Source organism: Pongo pygmaeus, chromosome X, assembly GCF_028885625.2.
Source record: "Pongo pygmaeus isolate AG05252 chromosome X, NHGRI_mPonPyg2-v2.0_pri, whole genome shotgun sequence".
NCBI lineage: Eukaryota > Metazoa > Chordata > Mammalia > Primates > Hominidae > Pongo > Pongo pygmaeus.
Window position 1 is genome coordinate 160,827,511 of NC_072396.2, and position 21,115 is coordinate 160,848,625.

Sequence of the window (21,115 nt, forward strand, 5' to 3'; positions counted from 1 at the left end):
TAAAAGATAAGTCATGTTTTCCCTGCTTTCCCAGCCTAACCCAGTAGACAGCGGTGAAATAAGAAAAGGATCATCACAGTGAGAGTTACAAACTCCCATTTGGAAAAGGGAAGAATGAGAAACATGTAGAAGTCATTGCTTTCCAGTAATGATCAAATAATTGCCTCACACAATTTCAAAGACTCCCTATTCTGACTAGGAAGTGGTTAGTGGTTCTGCTTTCTTGGAGGAATTCCCTCACCTTTTTTCCCTGACTCCTGGCTTTGTTCTCCAGGAAGTTTTTCCTTTCTGGCCACATCCAAAATGGCAGTTAGAGAGTATATCATCTTTGGGAATTGTACACATTTTGTAGTCCTCTTGCTGCCAGCGTAGGTTTGTGGGCCTAGAGGTTAGGGGTTAAATAATCCTAGCCTCTTATGATTTGGGCTTTATACTTTCTCTAAAAATGTATTAGACTTACAGTCTGTGTGTTTCTAGGCAGTTCCTGGGAAAATGTCCAGGGAAAGCACATGTAGTTGTCCTTTTAGAGGCAAGACTGGGAAATAGGGCATATATCTTCCACTCATGTATTATGAGCCAGAATTTAGTCACAGCCATATGTAGCTTTAAGAGAGTATAGAATATGTAATCCAATTAAAATGCAGTTATAGTAGAAGGAGATGTTATCTGTCTGCCATGCCTCTCTGCCTGTGTCTCTGATCTAGCTCTGTTATTTCAAGCTTTGGTACCCTTTTTTCATGCTTTTATTATCTTCTAGGAATGCTGTTCTCCTCCTAAGCCTCCTTGTAAACTTTTGCTCACTTTACAGGTCCCAAGCGAAATACTTTCTTAATTTGTACTTTAATGCTTCTAAAAGGGCAGTTCTGATCATGTTCCTTCCTTCAACAGATACTGTCTGCCCTCAAGGAAAATTCCTTAACGGGACTTGGAATATTCTTCAAGATCTGCCACTTTTTCCTTCTCTGGGCTCATCTTTTACTACTTTAGTCCTCAGTTTTGCTTTCCAGCCATACTTCATACTTAGCCATTTACAGTTCAATGCTAGGTTCTTTCTCTCTTCCTAGCCTCTGCAATAGCTGTTACCTTTTACTGGAATATATTTGTCTACTTAATTTTTTAAAAATCTCACTTTGTGTGCCTGAGCTTAGATGTTTCCTTTTCCAGAAACCCCTGAACATTAACACTGAGTCAGGCACCCCAATCAGACACTCCTTTTATGTGTCTACATAGCATCTAGTTTGTTCATATTGTAACACTTTTCACACTATTTTTTTTTGAGATGGAGTTTCGCTCTTGTTGCCCAGGCTGGAGTGTAATGGCGCAATCTCAGCTCACCGCAACCTCCATTTCCTGGGTTCAAGTGATTATCCTGCCTTAGCCTCCTGAGTAACTGGGATGACAGGCATGTGCCACCACGCCTGGCTAATTTTTGTATTTTTAGTAGAGATGGGGTTTCATCATGTTGGCCAGGCTGGTCTCGAACTCCTGACCTCAGGCGATCCGCCCGCCTCGGCCTCCCAAAGTGCTGGGATTACAGGCGTGAGCCACCATGCCTGGCCTCAGACTGTATTATAATTGAAATGATTGTTTATTTCTGTACGCTGACTGTAGGCTTCTTGATGGCAGGGATCATACCTTGTTACCTTTTGTGGCCTGTGCACCAAGTGACTCACAAGTCTGGTTTAGGAGAAACAAATTTTATGGGGAAAGTGATGACTTTCATTCTGGGCATGTCATGTTTAAGCTGTCTATGGTATGTCCAGTTGGATATGTCTAGTAGACAGTAGTGTAGGTAGTCCTGGAGCTCAGGAGATAGGTCAGATGTAGATTTGGGAATCATTGGCATAATTGTGGTAGCTGAAAACAAACTACAACAAAACATGAGAGTGCATGCTGCCCTCCAGGGAGTAAGTGTGAAAAAAGCAGGAGGCTAAGGAAGCTAGAAAACATTAGTGTAAAGGGAAAGGGTCTATGATATAAACCAGGTATATTAGCCTGCTTGGGCTGCTATAACAAAATACCATAGACTGAGTGGCTTGAACAACAGATATTTGTTTCTCACAGTTCTGGAGACTGGATGAGGTGCCCGCTAATTCAGTTCTTGATGAGGGCCTTCTTCCTGGCTGGCAGATGCCCACCTTCTTGCTGTGTTCTCAGGTGGTGGAAAGAGAGTGATCTCTTTCTTCTTTTTTAAAGCCACTCATCCCATCACGAGGACCCCACCCTCACGACCTCATCTAATCTTAAGTGCCTCCCAAAGGCCTTGTCTCCAAATATAGTCACACTGTAACATATGAATTTTGAAAGGACACAGTTCAGTCTATAGCACCAGGCAAGCCTGATGTCAAGAAATCTAGTGAAGATAAAACACCTTCCAAAAGGAAGTGGTCAACACTATCATATGTTTCAGAGAGAGCCACTGGATATGGCAATGTGGAAGTCATTGGTGGAAATGGTGCAAATAGTTTTAGAGTATTGGAGGAAAAGATTTTGCCTGAGTTCCTGTATCTCCTTGTAATTCATGTCAGTCCTCTGTGAACATTAATATAATTCAACAGGTACCCCTATCTATCCACTTGCCCAAGGTACAAATGTGGGAGGCAAAATTTAGTTAACCTGTCTCATGCCAGTCACCAAGTTCTATAAATGCTGCCTCCTATCTCTCTTCTCTGTCCCTTTTTCTTTATTACCCATTCTACTTTAGTTTATTTCCCTCCTCATTTCTTACCCGATATACTGCGGTAGTCTCCTGTCTGGTCCTCCTTTGAGTCAGTTTTCCACACTCTAGCCAATGCGTCCTTTTTTTTTTTAATGTGTCCTTTTTAAAGTGCAAATCTGATCACACCCTCCCTAGGCTAAAACCTTTGGATGTTTATTCATTATTCTTAGGATAATGCACAGTGTGGTTTATAAAGTCTTGTATAACCTGGTTTTTGCTTACTTCTCCAGTCTTGTCTGTCCAGATAATTTACTTTTTCTTCACATTCTGTACTCTAGTCATGTGAGCCAGTTTTACTTTCCTAAATCTATTATGTGCTGTTTTACCTCTAGGCCCTTATGCTTGCTGCTTCCTCTTTGGAAAAACTCTTCGCTCACTTTTTTTTGTTGTTTTTTTTTTTTTTGAAACAAGGTCTCACTTTGTTACCCAGCCTGGAGTGCAGTGGCGCAATCTCAGCTTACTACAGCCTCAACCTCCTGGGTTCCAGCGATCCTCCTGCCTCAGCCTCCCAAGTAGCTGGGACTATAGGCGTGCGCCACCACACCTGGCTAATTTTTGTATTTTATGTAGAGACGGGGTTTTGCCATGTTGCCCAGGCTGGTCTTGAACTCCTGAGCTCAAGTGATCTGCCCGCCTCAACCTCCCAAAGTGCTAGGATTACAGGCATGAGCCACCATGCCTGGCCTTTCGCTCACTCTTTACCTTGCTATCTGTTACTTATTCTTCAGGTCTTAAATCAGACATCACTTGTTCTGGGAAGTCTTTCTGGTTACCCTTTGGCAAATCTCCATTTCGTGCCTCATCTATTAATATGTCCCCAGAGCACCTTTAACTTTCCTGTCATCCTGTTTGCCATGCTGCACTGTAATTCCTTACACTGTGATCCCTGTGAAGACTGGGACTTGGTGGTTTTGCTTTTTTGTATCCTCAGCATCCAGCATAGTAACTAACTCAAAGTGGATACTCAAATGTTGAGAATTTAGTAGAAAAGATGTTTGCTTTAAGAACTTAGGAAAAAGCAAAGAAAACCATATGGCCTATTGGGGGTTAATCTTAATTACATGCTCCTCCTAAGACGTCATCTCTTGTTCATGCTTTAAGAGTCCAATTATGCTTTTGCAGCTATCATTCTAATGGGTAATACACATGCTGTTGTGCTATGTAGCTAGAATACAGATCTTCTTTTTATTTCTTATGTACTTCTATCAGTTTGACTTGAAAGAAACAGGTATATTGGGAAGGGGAAGAGGGAGAATAGACTGTATCCATAAGTAATATGGTGACATTGGCAGTACTGAACGTGCTTATACATAGATAGAAGATAGAAGTAAAAGTGATGTTGCTTATAACCACAGTAAGTTTTATATCTTTTATTCTACAGTTATTTGTTTCATTACATCTGCCAAGACAGGATTGTATATCTTTGTATCACTGATGATGTAAGTAACTTGAAGACATATTGCTATTTAACTATGTGTATTGTTAATACAGCCAGTTCTTAATTATCTATACCAGGGGTCCCCAACCCCTAGGCTGCAGACCAGTACAGGTCTGTGGCTTGTTAGGAACCAGGCCACATAGCAGGAGGTGAGCGGCCTATGAGCATTACCACCTGAGTTCCGCCTCCTGTCAGATCAGCAGCAGCATTAGATTCTCATATAAGTGTGAACCCTGTTGTGAACTATGCATCCGAGGGATCTAGATTGCATGCTCTTTATGAGAATTTAATGCCTGATGATCTGAAGTGGAACAGTTTAATCCCGAAACCATTCCCCCTCCCCCAGTCCTTGGAAAAATTGTCTTCTACAAAACAGGTCCCTGGTGCCAAAAAGGTTGGGGACTGCTGATCTGTACCTATGGTGGGCAAAGGTGATGCGAACTTTACATAGCTGGAATTGTTAATATTTTGCATTTGTCATATAGAGCAGCAAATGTTAAGAAAACTTGATACTGGGGTATGTGCAAATCAACTCAATTTTGGTAGAGTTTTAGCTTAGCCTCTTGCAACTTCTATATTTATTCTATTTTGTAGTGAGAATTGATGTTCATAATTATAATTCTTTGATATCAAAACCTCTCAAAAATTGTTTATCTGGAATGTTAAATTAGATAACATCATTCCTTCTATCAGTAGTTAATGAATTCTTTAATGTATGTGAACTTTGGAAAAACAAAATTACAATACATTATGATTAGCTATATAAACCTGTAGTTTACATTGGTTAGGTATGACTATTTGTCGGCTCTCAGCCCAAAATTCTCAGTAACTTAATGATGTCATTAAGGTCCTTTCTCTTCTCTGCTTTCCTCCATGTCTCCTTCTTCCCAGACAGGTTGCCATTTTGGTTACGTAGAACTACATACTTATTTATTCATGTCCAGAGAAGAGGGACTGTGTCTTCTTGAGTGTCTTATTGTAGGAATGAGGAAGCTTTTCCCAGCTGCATGCCCTCCCCTCCCCCTGCTTTCAAAGTGAACTTCCTTTCATGTCTTATTGGCTGCATGCTCATTTCTAAACTGCCTACTGACAAAGAGACTTGGAATTGGCATGGTTGCCATAGATCAGGGTTCCTAATCTTTATTGTATCACAGACTCGTCACTTGTGGGACACTCCCAGAATGTTTTTGTTTTCTTTTTTTAATTTTCCTTTTCCAGAATGCTTTTAAATGTATAAAACACACACAATTCTAACAAAGCCAATTATATTGAAATATATATATATATATAGTATTCAAAATATTTTAAAAACTTGATGTAGTAATATATATGCTTCTTTATGAACTCATTGACAAGATCTAGTCATAGGTCTAATAACTAATAATCTTGATGTGATGGGTGTTGACAATATTTTGAGATATCTGTAACTGTGATGGTATATGAAAAAAGATTTCTGTTGGTGACAGTTACAGGTACTGTTTAATACTACCCCAATTATTAATATACTACCTATATTCACAATTGAAATATAAGTTAACGATTGATAAAAATAATGATGTGATTTTCTTTTTTTCTATCCAAGTTCAAAGGCCCCTTGAATTTGGACCATTGACCCCAATTTAAGAACCCTTGGCTTAGACTAAGCATCTTGGGTGAAAGGGAAATGACTGTTAACCATAGTGATCATCACAATGATTTTTATCTCTGGCTTCACAATATTTTCCAAAAGTACGAAAAAATCCAGCTATATGTGAAATGACTGATATGGAAGAGCTTGGAGTAGAAGAAAAATATAATGAAATCTGGGATAGTTAGAGTCGAGCCTCATATTTCTTGAGCTATAATTTGATACACACATACACATGTATACATAAACACATATACACACATTCATTTTTTTCCTCTAAGGTATTCTTCTAAAGAACACACATACTTTTTGGCTGGCTGGGATTAGACATGAGTATGTCACTTGATCTTTTCAAATATACCACCACTATTGAAAAAATTCAATTTGAAGTTAATATCAGTAGTATTATCTGTATGTGTGAAAGACTCTATGATTATTATGGGATTTATTAAACATATTCTTGTGCTGGGCCTTCTAATAGATCCTATGAAATATATGGAGGCAGTAAAATCCAACTCCTGATGTCAAGAAGTTGATAACCTAGGTATCATTATCTTCAGTTGTCAATGACCAGATATATCTGGATTCACTCTCAGCTCTTTCATTTACTAGTTGTTGGACCTTTGGACAAGTTAGTTACTTATTCAGAGCCTTCCTTTACTTATGTTTAAGATAGGATCAATGCTAATTCCTTCTCAGAGAATCATTGCTCAGTAAATGTTAGCTGTTTTTTATTGTTCTTAATCACTCACATCATCTTTGTTTACTTTCTAAATGTGAGTTCTGTGTTGATCTCTTTTCAGGATTTTGAACGTTCCCGAGCCTTTAATTTTCTGAATGAGATAAAGAAGAGGTTCCAGACTACTTATGGTTCAAGAGCACAGACAGCACTTCCATATGCCATGAATAGCGAGTTCTCAAGTGTCTTGGCTGCACAGCTGGTAAGATCTTTCTCAGGATAAGGTATTTTGATTTATATCTTCTTTATTACCTTCAAACACTATGAATCTAAGGGGCCCTGACCTGCAATATAGTTTTCTGATTGTGTTACTGTAAGTCAACATAATAAAACTTCCCTGATTGAAAAAAAAAGTAAAGGGGCCATTTTAGGGTAGAAAACAGTGATATTCTTTATTATCTCTGTATTCTCTATTAATAGTGGTCACAGTGTCTCATGATTGGAAGAGCATTAAAGATCATCTAGTTCAACTACCCATCTGATGTTTAAATGTGTTCAACATGCCAAATGATCTTTTAACCCGTACATAAACCTTCTACCCTTCCATGAGGGAAATTTAATTTTCTAACAACCCAAATTAATAATTTGAAACTCTCTTCATCTGTATGAATCCCTAATTGTCAGCTTAGTGAGGTTTTACATGTGTATATACCTGTGAAATACCACTGTACTCAAGACAGCATTTTAATCACCCTAAAAATTCCCTCATATCCCTTACCAGTTGGTCCCCTCCCCCACACTTTGCCCCAGGCAACCACTGATCTGTTTTCTATCACTATAAATTAGTTTTGTCTTTTCTGTAAATAGAATCATACAGTATGTACTTTTTTGTGTCTTGCTTGTTTCAGTCAGTGTAAGGCTCTTGATATTCTTCCATGTTGTATAAATCAGTAGTTTGTTCCCCTTTTTGCTGAGTAGTAGTATATGCATATACCACAGTTTGTTTATCCATTCACCTGTTGCTGGATATTTGGGTTGCTTCCAGTTTTCAGCTATCATGAATAAAGCTGCTGTTAACCTCCATGTATAAGTCTTTGTGTGGACATATGTTTTTATTTCTCTTTGATAAATACCTAGGAATGGAATTGCTGGGTCATATGGTAGGTGATATGTAATTGAAAAAAAAAAATCACCACTTTTTTCTCCAAAGTGGTTGTACCATTTTATATTCTCACCAGCAGTTCCAGTGTCTCTGCATCCTTGCCGATACTTGATGTGGTCTTAAGTTTTGCCATTCCAGTTGATGTGTAATGGTATCTCATTGTGGTTTTAATTTATGTTTTCATGATGTCAGACACCTTTCAAAATGCTTCCCTTTTATCCATGAAACTATTTGAGTATAAAGACCTAAGCTCTAGCTATGATTTTGTTGTGAGTTAAAAAAAGCTGTATTGTAATTGAATACTTTCACTTCTCCTGTGTTTTTAATACTCTGAGTATTACATTTCTAAATTTTATACACATACACACACACACACACACACACACACACTCTTCTGGCAATAAAGTCCCTTTAAATTGGTTACTTATAAACCTTTATTATTCAAGCAGTTGGTTTGTTTCATACTCCCCACTAGGAAACGTTCATCTATGTAAAACTGTATAAAACACTACCAACAACAAAAATACCAGTGCTTAGTCAAAAGTAAATAGGGTCAGCTAGAAACAAAACTTTCAAATTAACCAATTTGTCATTAGCTCTAGATCTGTGTGACCTTCTGAACAAAATCTCTACCTATTCCTTCATCTGTAAATAGAGATAATAATAGCATCGTTTCATAGAGTTTTGGGGTGGATTAAATAATATCCCGTTTGAAGCACTTAACACAACGAAATGACTGGAACATTGTGTATTAAGCACCCCATAATTACTAGCTATGGATAAATAATTTCAAAATATATATTATCAGTGTCTTAGATTCTAGATCCTGTGAGAAGCCAATAAAAATAGTTTATATGCTGTGATCCTGGCAGATACAAGAACAGATGCTGAGAGGCTGGGCCAGCCCCTACCTCATCATACTCAAGAAGTGGGGAACAATTTTGCAGCATTCTTTCCCCCACTGCCCCAACTACAGTCTTCTTTTTCTCCTTTCTTCCTTGTCTGAGCACAGATTATATATCCCCCGCAATCTCTGCCCCACAAGTCACATGTGTATTTGATATGTTTATTTTTATTTTATTTAAAATAAGGTAAGTTTTAGACTACATACTTACAGTTTGTATAGAAGCATTTTTTATGCTGCCCATATTTTTTCCTGGGTATTGTAACATTTTTCCAGTGAAGTGACATGTATCTTTTATATCAATAGAGACATAATTTTATAGCATTCGTCAGTGTAAATTGTCATTCCCCTTATTTTTGTTTTCCTATTGTAAATAATGTCTGGGTACCATAAGTTAAAACTTATTTTCTTATAGAAGCATCACTCTGAGAATAAGGGCCTAGACAAAGTGATGGAGACTCAAGCCCAAGTGGATGAACTGAAAGGAATCATGGTCAGAAACATAGGTATGTTTCATGGCATAGTTTCATGCGTGTGGGCAAAAATGATAAAGATTACTTGACTGGGGTCAAATTATTCTAGAGAAGCCAAAATAGCACTTCCTTATTCTTACCATTGGAAGTTAATTGTTAGCTGAGACACCTGTGATACTGTCTGCTTGTGCAAATGGTTTCTTCTTTGTCCTTGCAACTATTCTTCATTCTAAATTTACTAGTTTGCTTAGCAAGACTAATTTCTAAGAACCTTATGATAATTCAGCAGTTTAGAATAATTTGGTCAGTTTGATCGTACAGTATTTCACTGAGTTAATGTATCACGGGTTACCTAACCTTGTCTGAATTTTGGACGCATAGGTTCTTTAGCACAGTGTTACTCAGAGTGCTGTTTTGCAGCCAGATAAGGAGCTTGCTGAAGAATGTCAGTCAGTGTTGTGCTTCCTTCACTGAGGCCCTCTTGCTATGAAAGTCAATTGGACTGAACAGTATGCTTAGAGACTTAGTCAACCAGTTGCAAACACTCTTAAGTAGGACTGATTTAGAAGTTTATCCTACAGTAACAGTACTGTTATATTTTTGTGCCTATTATGTTTTTCTTATTTTCTTGAGATTAATTATCAGGAATGGGATTAATAATCAAAATGTGCAAACATTTTCATGGTTCTTGATATATACGTCTCGGCTATTTAAAGTGATTTCCTTTGATTTTAGTTTTAATTATATATCTAGATAGAGACTAGAGAATCTGTTGAGACAACTACTATTTGTTTTTACTCTTTTTTTTGTCACCAAATGTATTTATTTTGCCTGAAAGTGGAGGCAGGCAATTGCTACAATATTATTTATTGCAGATGCATAACGTTACCAGAAAAATCAACATTTTTAATCGACTCCTTTTAAATGACTTATTTATTTTTAGAGTTATAGAAACAGCAAATTTAAAATGTGACAAGAACATTCCCAGTTAATTCCCTTTCATTTTTTTAACAGCTTAATTGAAATATAATTCACATATCATATAATTCACCCATTTAAAGTATACAGTCAGTGGTTACTATATTCACAGAATTGTACAACTATTGCTGCAATCAATTTTGTAACATTTTTATCATCCCTAAATGAAACCCTGTACCCATTTGCAGTTGCTCCTCATTTCTCCTCAACTCTCAGACCTAAGCAACAATTAATTCCCTTTTCATCTTCATAAATTTGCCTATTCTGGACATTTCGTATAAATGGAATCTTGTAATATATGGCCTTTTGTGTCTTCGTTCACTTAGCGTAATGATTGTGAGGTTCATTCATGTCATAGCATAAATCAATACTTAATTCTTTTTTATGACTAATAATTCCAATGCATTAATGCATTTTATGTATCTACTCATTAGTTCATGGTCTGGTTATTATAAATAATGCTGCTGTGAACATTTGTGTACAAGTTTTTGTGTGAGCATATATATATATATATATATATATATGTTTTTGGTTCTCTTGCTTACATACCTAGGAATAGAATTGCTGGATCACATGGCAACTTTGTAACATTTTGAGGAAGGGCCAAACTTTCCTAAAGTGACTGTACCATTATACATTCCTAATAGCAATGTATGAGGATTCTGATTTCTCCACATCCTTGCCAAAACGTGTCTTTTTTGATTATACCCAGTCTAGTGAAATGGTACTTTATTGTGATTTTGATTTGCATTTCCCTGATGACTAATGATGTTGAGCATTTTTTCATGTGCTTATAGGCCATTTGTATATTTTCTTTACCTTTGGAGAAATGTCTATTTAAAAATACTTTGTTGTTTTTAAGTGGGTTATTTGTCTTTTTATGGTTGAGCTATAACAGTACGTTATATATTCTGGATACTAGACCCTTATCAGATACATGATTTTCAAATATTTTGCTCTATTCTGTGAGTTGTCTTTTCATTTTCTTGATGGTGTTCTTTGAAGCACAAGTTTTTATGAAGTGCGATTTATTTTTTCTTTAGTTGTTTGTGCTTTGAATATCATATCTAAGAAACCGTCGCCTAAGCCAAGATCATGAAGATTTACTCCTTTGTTTTCTTCCAAGACTAGTTTTAGCTCTTATATTTCTATCTATGATCTATTTTGAGTTAACGTTTATGTATGGAATAAAGAAGAGATCCAACTTAATTCTGTTGAATATGTATATACAGTTGTTCCAGAACCATTTGCTGAAAAGGCTTTTCTTTCCCTGTTGAATGATCTTAGCATTCTTATCAAAAATTAGTTATCAATGGATGTATGGCTTTGTTTCTGGACCTTCAGTTCTGTTCAATTTATCTTTATGCCGGTACCAGACTGTCATGATTATTATAGCTTTGTAGTAGGTTTTAAAATCAGGAAATATTCGTCTTCCAACTTTATTCTTTCTCAAAATTGCTTTGACTATTCTGGGTACCTTTCATTTTCATGAACTTTAGGATGAGCTTGTCAATTTCTGCAAAAAAAAGCTATCTGGGATTTTGATAGGGATTGTGTTGAATCTGTAGATCAATTAGGGGAGCCATTTTAACAATATTAAACTTCTGATCCATGAACATGGGCTTTCTTTCTATTCATTCAGGTTTCCTTTAATTTTTTCCAACAATGTTTTGTAGTTTTCAGTGTGCAAGTCTTACATGACAAAGACTCTGCTTCACCAAATTTTAGACAAGCTCCTCTGAGCACTCTATTAAACTAGGTCTCATCCTTGGGCTCTGTCCTTGGCCTGCCTAAGGAAGTCTTAGCAAAGAATCCTGCTAATACCCCACCCTTGATCAAGTTCCTCGTCCCCTATATTTGATATATAAGTCCGGCCAGCTTTTAGCAGGAATCCTGTTAGGCCAGTTTGGAGACAATCTCCTTGCCCTTGATGTCTCCTCTTAGTAATTTTCCATCCTCTGGCCCCCTCACTCTGTTCATTGGCCACAAATCCCCACTGGTCTTGGTTGCATTAGGAGTTGAGCTCAATCTCTCCCCTCCATTGTGATAGCCTTGACCCCTATTGCAGTAATCTCAAAATCTGCCTTACCATTTTTTAACCAGTGTCAGAATAATTTTTCTTTAACAATATCTCTTCTAACAGCCTTCTTGCCTTGTTCCTAAGTATTTTTTTATGCTATTGTAAATGGAATTTTTCTCTTTCATTTTTGGATTGTTCAGTACTAATGTATAGAAATTTTATTGATTTTTATAAATTGGTGTTGTATCATACAACCTTGTTCTCATTTATTAGTTCTAATAGCTTTTTAATAGTTTCCTTAGGATTTTCTCTATATAGAATCATGCTACTTGCAAATAGAGATAGTTTTAATTCTTCCTTTTCAATCTGGATGCTTTTCATTTCTTTTTATTGCTTAATTGCCCTAGCTAGAACCTCCAGTATAATGTTGAATAGAAATGGTAAGAGTGGACATCATTGTCTTATTCCTGCTCTTAGGGAGATCTTGAAGAATCTTCCACAATTAAGTATGAGGTTAGCTGTGGGTTTTTCATAGATGTCCTTTATCAGGTTGAGGAAGTTTCTTTTTCTTGTTTGTTGAATGGTTTTATCATTAAATAGTGTTGGATTTTGTCAATTTTTTTTACATCTATTGAAATGATGGTTTTTGTTCTTTATTAATATGATGTATTATAATAATTGATTTTCAGATAGTAAATCAACCTTGTGTTTCTGAAATGAATCCCACTGCATCATGGTGTATAGTCCTTTTTGCATATTATTGGATTCATCCTGCCAGTAGTCTGTTGAGGATTTGTTAAATGTCTGTATTTTTAAGAGTTGTTGGTCTATCATTTTCTTTTCTTGTGATGTCTTTGTTTGGTTTTGATACCAGGGTAATGCTGGGCTCATAGAATGAGTCAAGAAGTGTTCCCCTTTTCTTCTGTTTTAGAAAGATTTGTGAAAGTTTTGTATTAATTCTTGAAATATTTGGTAGAATTCACCTTTGAAGCCACCTGGGCTTGGGCTTTTCTTTGTGTGAAGCTTTTTTGGTTTTGTTTTTGTTTTTTGAGACGGGGTCTGTCTGTCACCCAGGCTGGAGTGCAGTGACACGATCCTCTCTAATTCCTCTTTCATTCCCTTGGTGGGAGGGTTACCTGCAGCCTTGACCTCCTGGGCTCAGGTAATCTTCCCACCTCAGCCTCCCAAGCAGCTGGGACTGCAGGCATGTGCCACCACGCTTGGCTAATTTTCGTTTTTTGGATTTTTTGTAGAGACAAGGTCTTGCCCTGTTGCCCAGGCTAGTCTCAAACTCCTGGGCTCAAGCGATCCACTTGCTTCAGCCTACCAAAGTGCTAGGATTACAGGCATGAGCCTCCGTGCCTGGCCTGAAGTTTTAAAATTACTGATTTAGTCTCTATGCTTGCTGTAGCTCTATTCAGATTTTTTATTTCTTCTTGAGTCTGTTTAGCAGTTTGTATCTTTCTAGGAATTTGTGCATTTCATCTGAGTTACCTAATTTATTTACATACTCCTGTTTAGAGAATTCCCCTAAGATCCTTTTCATTTTGTAAGTTAGGTGGTGATGTCTCCTCTTTCATTCCTGATTTTAGTAACGGAAGTTTTTTCTCTGTTTTACTTGGTCATTCTACGTAAAGGTTTGTCAATTTTATTGATCTTTCTAAAGAACCAACTTCTGGTTTCATAGATTTTTTTTCTATAGTTTTTCTGTTCTCTATTTAATTTGTTCACCCTAATATTTATTTCCTTCCCACTGCTAGCTTTAGATTTAGTTTACCCTTCTTTTCTAGATCCATAAGGTGGAAAGTTAAGTTGTTAGGTTATTAATTTGAGGTCATTTGTCTTAGCTCAGGCTGCTGTAACAAAATTCCATAGACGCAGTGGCTTAAACAACAGAAATTTATTTTCTCACATTTCTGGAGGGTAGAAGTCCAAGATCACGGTGCCAGTATGGTCAGGTTCTGGTAAGGGCTCTCTTCCTGGCTTGCAGACAGCATCTTCTCTCTCTGTTCTCCCATAGGGCAAGGAAAAGAGAGCTAGCTGTCTAGTGACTTTTATTTAATTGATACATAATATTTGTACACATTCATGGGGTACGTGTGATATTTTGTTACATGCAAAGACTGTGTAATGATCAAGTCAGGATATTTGGGGTGTCCATCAGCTCAAGAATTTATTTCTGTGTGATGGGAACATTTCAAATTCTCTCTTCTAGCTATTTTGAAATATATAATACGCTATTGTTAACTTTAGTCACCCTACTCTGCTATCAAACATTAGAACTTATTCCTTCTATCTAACTGTGTGTTTGTACCTATTAACCATCCTCTCATATTCCCTGCTCCGCCCCACATACCCACACCATTCCTAGCCTCTGGTATCTATTGCGCTATTGTCTACCTCCATGAGATCAACTGTTTTAGTTCCCACATGTGAGTAAGAACATGTGATATTTGTCTTTCCATGCCTGCCTTATATCACTAAACATAATAACCTCCAGTTACATCCATGTTGCTGTAAATGACATGACTTCATTCTTTTTCATGGTCAAATAGTATTCCATTGTGTTTATAGACCACATTTTCTTTATCCATTCATCCATTCATGGACACTTAGGTTGACTCCATATCTTTGCTATTGTGAATAGGGATGCAATAAATATGCAACTGCAGATATCCCTTTTATATACTGATTTCTTTTCCTTTGCATAAATACGCAGTAGTAGGATTGCTGGATCATATGGTAGTTTAATTTTTAGTTTGTGGAGAAATCACCACACTGGTTTCCATAGTAGCTGTACTAGTTTACTTTCCCACCAACAGTGTGTAAGTGTTTTTTTTTTTTTTTCCTTATCCTAACCAGCATCTGTTATTTTGTATCTTTTTAGTAACCATTCTAACTGGGGTAACATGATATCTCATTTTGGCTTTTATTTGCATTTCTATGATGTTGAGCATTTTTTTCATATGCCTTTTGGCCATTTGTATGTCTTCTTTTGAGAAATGACTATTCATGTCCTCTGCCCACTTTTTAAGGGGATTATTTGTATATCTCCTGTTGAGTTCATTATATATTCTGGATATTATTCCCTTATCAAATGAATAGTTTGCAACTATTTTCTCCCATTCAACTGGTTGTCTCTTCACTCTTGATTATTTCCTTTGCTGTGCAAAAGCTTTTTTGTTTAATATAGTCCTATTTGTCTATTTTTCTTTTCGTTACCTGTCCTTTTGAGGTGTTAGCCATAAAATCTTTTCCTAGAGCAGTGTTCTGAAGTGTTTCCCCTATGTTTTCTTCTAGTAGGTTTATAGTTCTGGGTCTGAAATTTAAGTCTTTAATCTATCTTGGTTGATTTTTGTATGTGATGAGAGACAGAGGTCCAGTTTAATTCTTCCACATATGGGTATCCAGTTTTCCCAATGCCATTTATTGAAGAGAGTGTCCTTTCCCCAGTGTACGTTCTTGGCACCTTTGTTGAAAATCAGTTGCCTATATATGTGTGGCTATACATACGTGGATCAATGTCTGGCTTTTCTATTCTATTCCATCGACCTTGTGTCTGTTTTTATACCAAACCATGCTGTTTCGGTTACTGTAGCCTTGTAATATGTTTTGAAGTCAGGTAGTGTGATGCCTCCAGCTTTGTTCATTTTGCTCAGGATTGCTTTGGCTATTTGGATTCTTTTTTGGTTTCTGAAATACTAATTTTAGGATTGTTTTTTCTGTTTCTGTGAAAAATGACATTGGTACTTCAATAGAGATTGCATTGAATCTGTAGACTGCTTTGGGCTTATGGTCATTTTAATAATATACATTCTTATGATCCATGACCATAAGATGTCTTTCTGTATCTTTGTGTCATCTTCAGTTTTTTTCATCAGTGTTTCGTAGTTTTACTTGTAGGAGTCTTTCACCTCCTCGTTAAATTTATTCTTCAGTATTTTATATATGTTCATAACTATTATAAATGGGATTGCCTTCTTGATTTCATAAAGTTTTATTTCACCAAGTTCATTATTGATGCATAGAAACATTACAGATATTTGTATGTTGATTCTGTGTCCTGCAACTTTACTGTATATATTTATCAGATCTAGGAGTTTTTTGGTGGAGTCTTTGGGTCTTTTAGACATAAGATCGTATCATCTGCAAAGAGGGATAATTTGACTTCCTCTTTTTCAATTTGGATGCCCTTTATTTCTTTCTCTTGCCTGATTGCTCTGGCTAGGACTTCCAGTATTGTGTTGAATAGGAGTAGTGAAACTGGGCATCCTTCCAGTACTATGTTGAATAGGAGTGGTGAGAGTTTTCCAGTTCTTAGAGGAAAGGCTTTTAGTTTTTCCCATTCAGTATGATGTTAGCTGTGGGTTTGTCATAAATGGCGTTTATCATGTTGAGGGATATTCCTTCTATGCCTAGTTTTTTGAGAGTTTTTATCATGAAGAGATGTTGAATTTTTTTTGATACCTCGATCTATATATTTTTATTTGAATATATAAAAGTAGAATATCCTATTTTCCTTTTGAGCTATGTCATCATACTGCTAAAATTATGGATAAAAATGGAAATACTTCAGCCTGACCCATTGCAATTTCTGTGTTACACATTTGCTCTTTTTTTATTATTATACTTTAAGTTCTGGGATACATATGCAGAATGTGCAGCTTTGTTACATAGGTATACACATGCCATGGTGGTTTGCTGCACCCATTAACCCATCATCTACATTAGGTATTTCTCCTAATGCTATTTCTCCCCTAGCCCCCCTACCCCACAACAGGCCCCAGTGTGTGATGTTCCCCTCCGTGTCCATGTGTTCTCATTGTTCAACTCCCACTTATGAGTGAGAACATGCGGTGTTTGGTTTTCTGTTCCTTTCTTACCTTGCTGAGAATGATGGTTTCCAGCTTCATCCATGTCCCTGCAAAGGACATGAACTCCTCCTTTTTTATGGCTGCATAGTATTCCATTGTGTATATGTGCCGCATTTTCTTTATCCAGTCTATCATTGATGGGCATTTGGGTTGGTTCCAAGTCTTTGCTGTTGTGAACAGTGCTGCAATAAACATACATGTGCATGTGTCTTTATAGTAAAATGATTTATAATCTTTTGAGTATATACCCAGTAATGGGATTGCTGGGTCAAATGGTATTTCTGGTTCTAGATCCTTGAGAAATCGCCACACTGTCTTTGACAATGGTTGAACTAATTTACACTTCCACCAACAGTGTAAAAGCATTCCTATTGCTCCACATCCTCTCCAGCATCTGTTGTTTCCTGACTTTAATGATTGCCATTTAATGATCGCCATTCTTACTGGTGTGAGAGGGTATCTCATTATGGTTTTGATTTGCATTTCTCTAATGACCCGTGATGATGTTTGGAGACATATGTTTCCAAATATGTTTGCTGGCCACATAAATGTCTTCTTTTGAGAAGTGTCTTTTTATATCCTTCACACACTTTTTGATGGGGTTGTTTTGTTCTTGTAAATTTGTTTAAGTTCCTTGTAGATTCCGGATATTAGCCCTTTGTCAGATGGATAGATTGCAAAAATTTTTTCCCATTCTGTAGGCTGCCTGTTCACTCTGATGATAGTTTCTTTTGCTGTGCAGAAGCTCTTTACTTTAATTAGATCACATTTGTCAATTTTGGCTTTTGTTGCCATTGCTTTCGTTGTTTTAGTCATGAAGTCTTTGCCTATGCCTATGTCCTGAATGGTATTGCCTCGGTTTTCTTCTAGGGATTTTATGGTTTTAGGTCTTACGTTTAAGTCTTTAATCCATCTTGAGTTAATTTTTGTGTAAGGTGTAAGGAAGGGGGCCAGTTTCAGTTTTCTGCATATGGCTAGCCAGTTTTCCCAGCACCATTTATTAAATAGGGAATCCTTTCCCCATTGCTTGTTTTTGTCAGGTTTGTCAAAGATCAGATGGTTGTAGATGTGTGGTGTTATTTCTGAGGCCTCTGTTCTGTTCCATTGGTCTATGTATCTGTTTTGGTACCAGTACCATGCTGTTTTGGTTACTGTAGCCTTGTAGTATAGTTTGAAGTCAGGTAGCGTGATGTCTCCAGCTTTGTTCTTCTTGCTTAGGATTGTCTTGGCTATATGGGCTCTTTTTTGGTTCCAAATGAAATTTAAAATAGTTTTTTCTAATTCTGTGAAGAAAGTCAATGGTAGCTGGATGGGGATAGCATTGAATCTATAAATTACTTTGGGCAGTTTGGCCATATTCTTCCTATCCATGAGCATGGAATGTTTTTCCATTCATTTGTGTCTTCTCTTATTTCCTTGAGCAGTGGTTTGTCGTTCTCCTTGAAGAGGTCCTTCGCATCCCTTGTAAGTTGTATTTCTAGGTATTTTATTCTCTTTGTCAGGGATTTGACTTCTTCCTGGTTCAGTCTTGAGAGGGTGTATGTGTCCAGGAATTTATGCGTTTCTTCCAGATTTTCTAGTTTACTTGCATAGAGGTGTTTATAGTATTCTCTGATGGTAGTTTGTATTTCTGTGGGATCAGGGGATCAGTGGTGATATCCCCTTTATCATTTTTTATTGTGTCTATTTGATTCTTCTCTCTTTTCTTCTTTATTAGTCTCGCTAGCAGTCTATCTATTTTGTTAATCTTTTCAAAAAACCAGCTCCTGGATTCATTGATTCTTTTTGAAGGGTTTTTCATGTCTCTTTCTCCTTCAGTTCTGCTCTGATCTTAGTTATCTCTTGTCTTCTGCTACCTTTGAATTTGTTTGTTCTTGCTTCTCTAGTTCTTTTAATTGTGATGTTAGGGTGTCAATTTTAAATCTTTCCCACTTTTTGCTGTGGGCATTTAGTGCTATAAATTTCCCTCTAAATACTGCTTTAGCAGTGTCCCAGAGATTCTGGTCCGTTGTGTCTTTGTTCTCATTGGTTTCAAAAAACTTACTTATTTCTGCCTTAATTTCGTTATTTACCCAGTAGTCATTCAGGAACAGGTTGTTCATTTTCCATGTAGTTGTGCAGTTTTGAGTGAGTTTCTTACTCCTGAGTTCTAATTTGATTGCACTGTGGTCTGAGAGACTGTTGGTTACGATTTCCATTTTTTGCATTTGCTGAGGAGTGTTTTACTTCCAATTATGTGATCAACTTTAGAATAAGTGCGATGTGGTGCTGAGAAGAATGTATATTCTGTTGATTTGGCTTGGAGAATTCTGTAGATGTCTATTAGGTCCTCTTGGTCCAGAGCTGAGTTCAAGTCCGGAATATCCTTGTTAATTTTCTGTCTCGATCTAATATTGACAGTGGGGTATTAAAGTCTCCTAGTATTATTGTGTGGGAGTCTGAGTCTCTTTGTAGGTCTGTAAGAACTTGCTTTATGAATCTGGGTGCTCCTGTATTGGGTGCATATATATTTAGGATAGTTAGCTCTTCTTGTTGCATTGATCCCTTTACCATTATGTAATGCCCTTCTTTGTCTTTTTTGATCTTTGTTGGTTTAAAGTCTGTTTTATCAGAGACTAGGATTGCAACCACTGCTTTTTTTTGCTTTTCATTTGCTTAGTAAATAATCCTGTATCCCTTTATTTTGAGCCTGTATGTGTCTTTGCACATGAGATGGGTCTCCTGAATGCAGCACACGGGTGGGTCTTGATTCTTTATTCAATTTGCCAGTCTGTGTCTTTTATTTGGGGCATTTACCCCATTTACATTTAAGGTTAATATTGTTATGTGTGAATTTGATCCTGTGATTATAATGCTAGTTGGTTATTTTGCTTGTTAGTTGATGTAGTTTCTTCATAGTGTTGATGGTCTTTACAGTTTGATATGTTTTTGCAGTGACTGGTACTGGTTTTTCCTTTCCATATTTAGTGCTTCCTTCAGGACCTCTTGTAAGGCAGGCCTGGTGGTGACAAAATCTCTCAGCATTTGCATGTCTGTAAAGGATTTTATTTCTCCTTCGCTTATAAAGCTTAGTTTGGTTGGATATGAAATTCTGGGTTGAAAATTCTTTCCTTTGAGAATGTTGAATATTCGCCCCCACTCTCTTCTGGCTTGTAGGGTTTCTGTCGAGAGATCCGCTGTTAGTCTGATGGGCTTCCCTTTGTGGGTAGCCTGACCTTTCTCTCTGGCTGCCCTTAACATTTTTTCCTTCATTTCATCCTTGGTGAATCTGACGATTATGTGTCTTGGGGTTGCTCTTCTCGAGGAGTATCTTTGTGGTGTTCTCTGTATTTCCCAAATTTGAATGTTGACCTGTCTTGCTAGGTTGGGGAAGTTCTCCTGGATAATATCCCAAAGAATGTTTTCCAACTTGGTTCTATTCTCCGTGTCACTTTCAAGTACACCAATCAAACATGGGTTTGGTCTTTTCATATAGTCCCATATGTCTTGGAGCCTTTGTTCATTCCTTTTCATTATTTTTTCTCTAATCTTGTCTTCATACTTTATTTCATTAAGTTGATCTGCAATCTCTGATATCCTTTCTTCCACCTGATCAGTTCGGCTATTGCTACTTGTGTATGCTTCACAAAGTTCTCGTGCCGTGTTTTTCAGTCCCATCAGGTCATTTATGTTCTTCTCTTAACTGGCTATTCTAGTTAGCAATTCCTCTAACCTTTTTTCAAGGTTCTTAGTTTCCTTGCATGGGGTTAGAACATTCTCCTTTAGCTTGGAGGAGTTTGTTATTATTCACCTTCTGAAGCCTGCTTCTGTCAGTTTGTCAAACTCATTCTCCGTCCAGTTTGTTCTCTTGGAATTTTCAGCCTTTTTGCACTGGTTTTTCCCCATCTTCATGGATTTATCTACCTTTGGTCTTTGATGTTGATGACCTTTGGTTGGGGTTTCTATGTGGACGTCCTTTTTGTTGATGTTGATGCTATTCCTTTCTGTTTGTTAGTTTTGCTTCTAACAGGCCCCTCTGCTGCAGGTCTGCTGGAGTTTGTTGGAGGTCCACTCCAGACCCTGTTTGCCTGGGTATCACCAGTGGAGGCTGCAGAACAGCAAAGATTGCTGCCTGTTCCTTCCTCTGGAAGCTTTGTCCCAGAGGGGCACCTGCCAGATGCCAGCCGGAGCTCTCCTGTATGAGATGTCTGTCGACCCCTGCTGGGAGGTATCTCCCAGTCAGGAGGCATGGAGCTCAGGGA

The 21,115-nt window shown here is 37.2% G+C and overlaps 1 protein-coding gene across 5 annotated transcripts in view; it reads left to right on the forward strand.

Annotated features, from left to right (window-relative positions):
• The window catches only part of VAMP7 (vesicle associated membrane protein 7), a 57,034-nt gene that overhangs the window by 10,116 nt on the left and 25,803 nt on the right, over positions 1–21,115 (forward strand). For 4 of the 5 annotated variants that reach the window (XM_054472534.2, XM_063660434.1, XM_063660431.1 and 1 more), the window contains 3 exons: positions 4,101–4,158; positions 6,588–6,725; positions 8,945–9,035. In XM_054472534.2, the coding sequence (XP_054328509.1) occupies positions 4,101–4,158; positions 6,588–6,725; positions 8,945–9,035 (287 nt within the window). The remainder of the gene's footprint in view (positions 1–4,100; positions 4,159–6,587; positions 6,726–8,944; positions 9,036–21,115) is intronic. The other variant, XM_063660433.1, reaches the window with a different exon arrangement.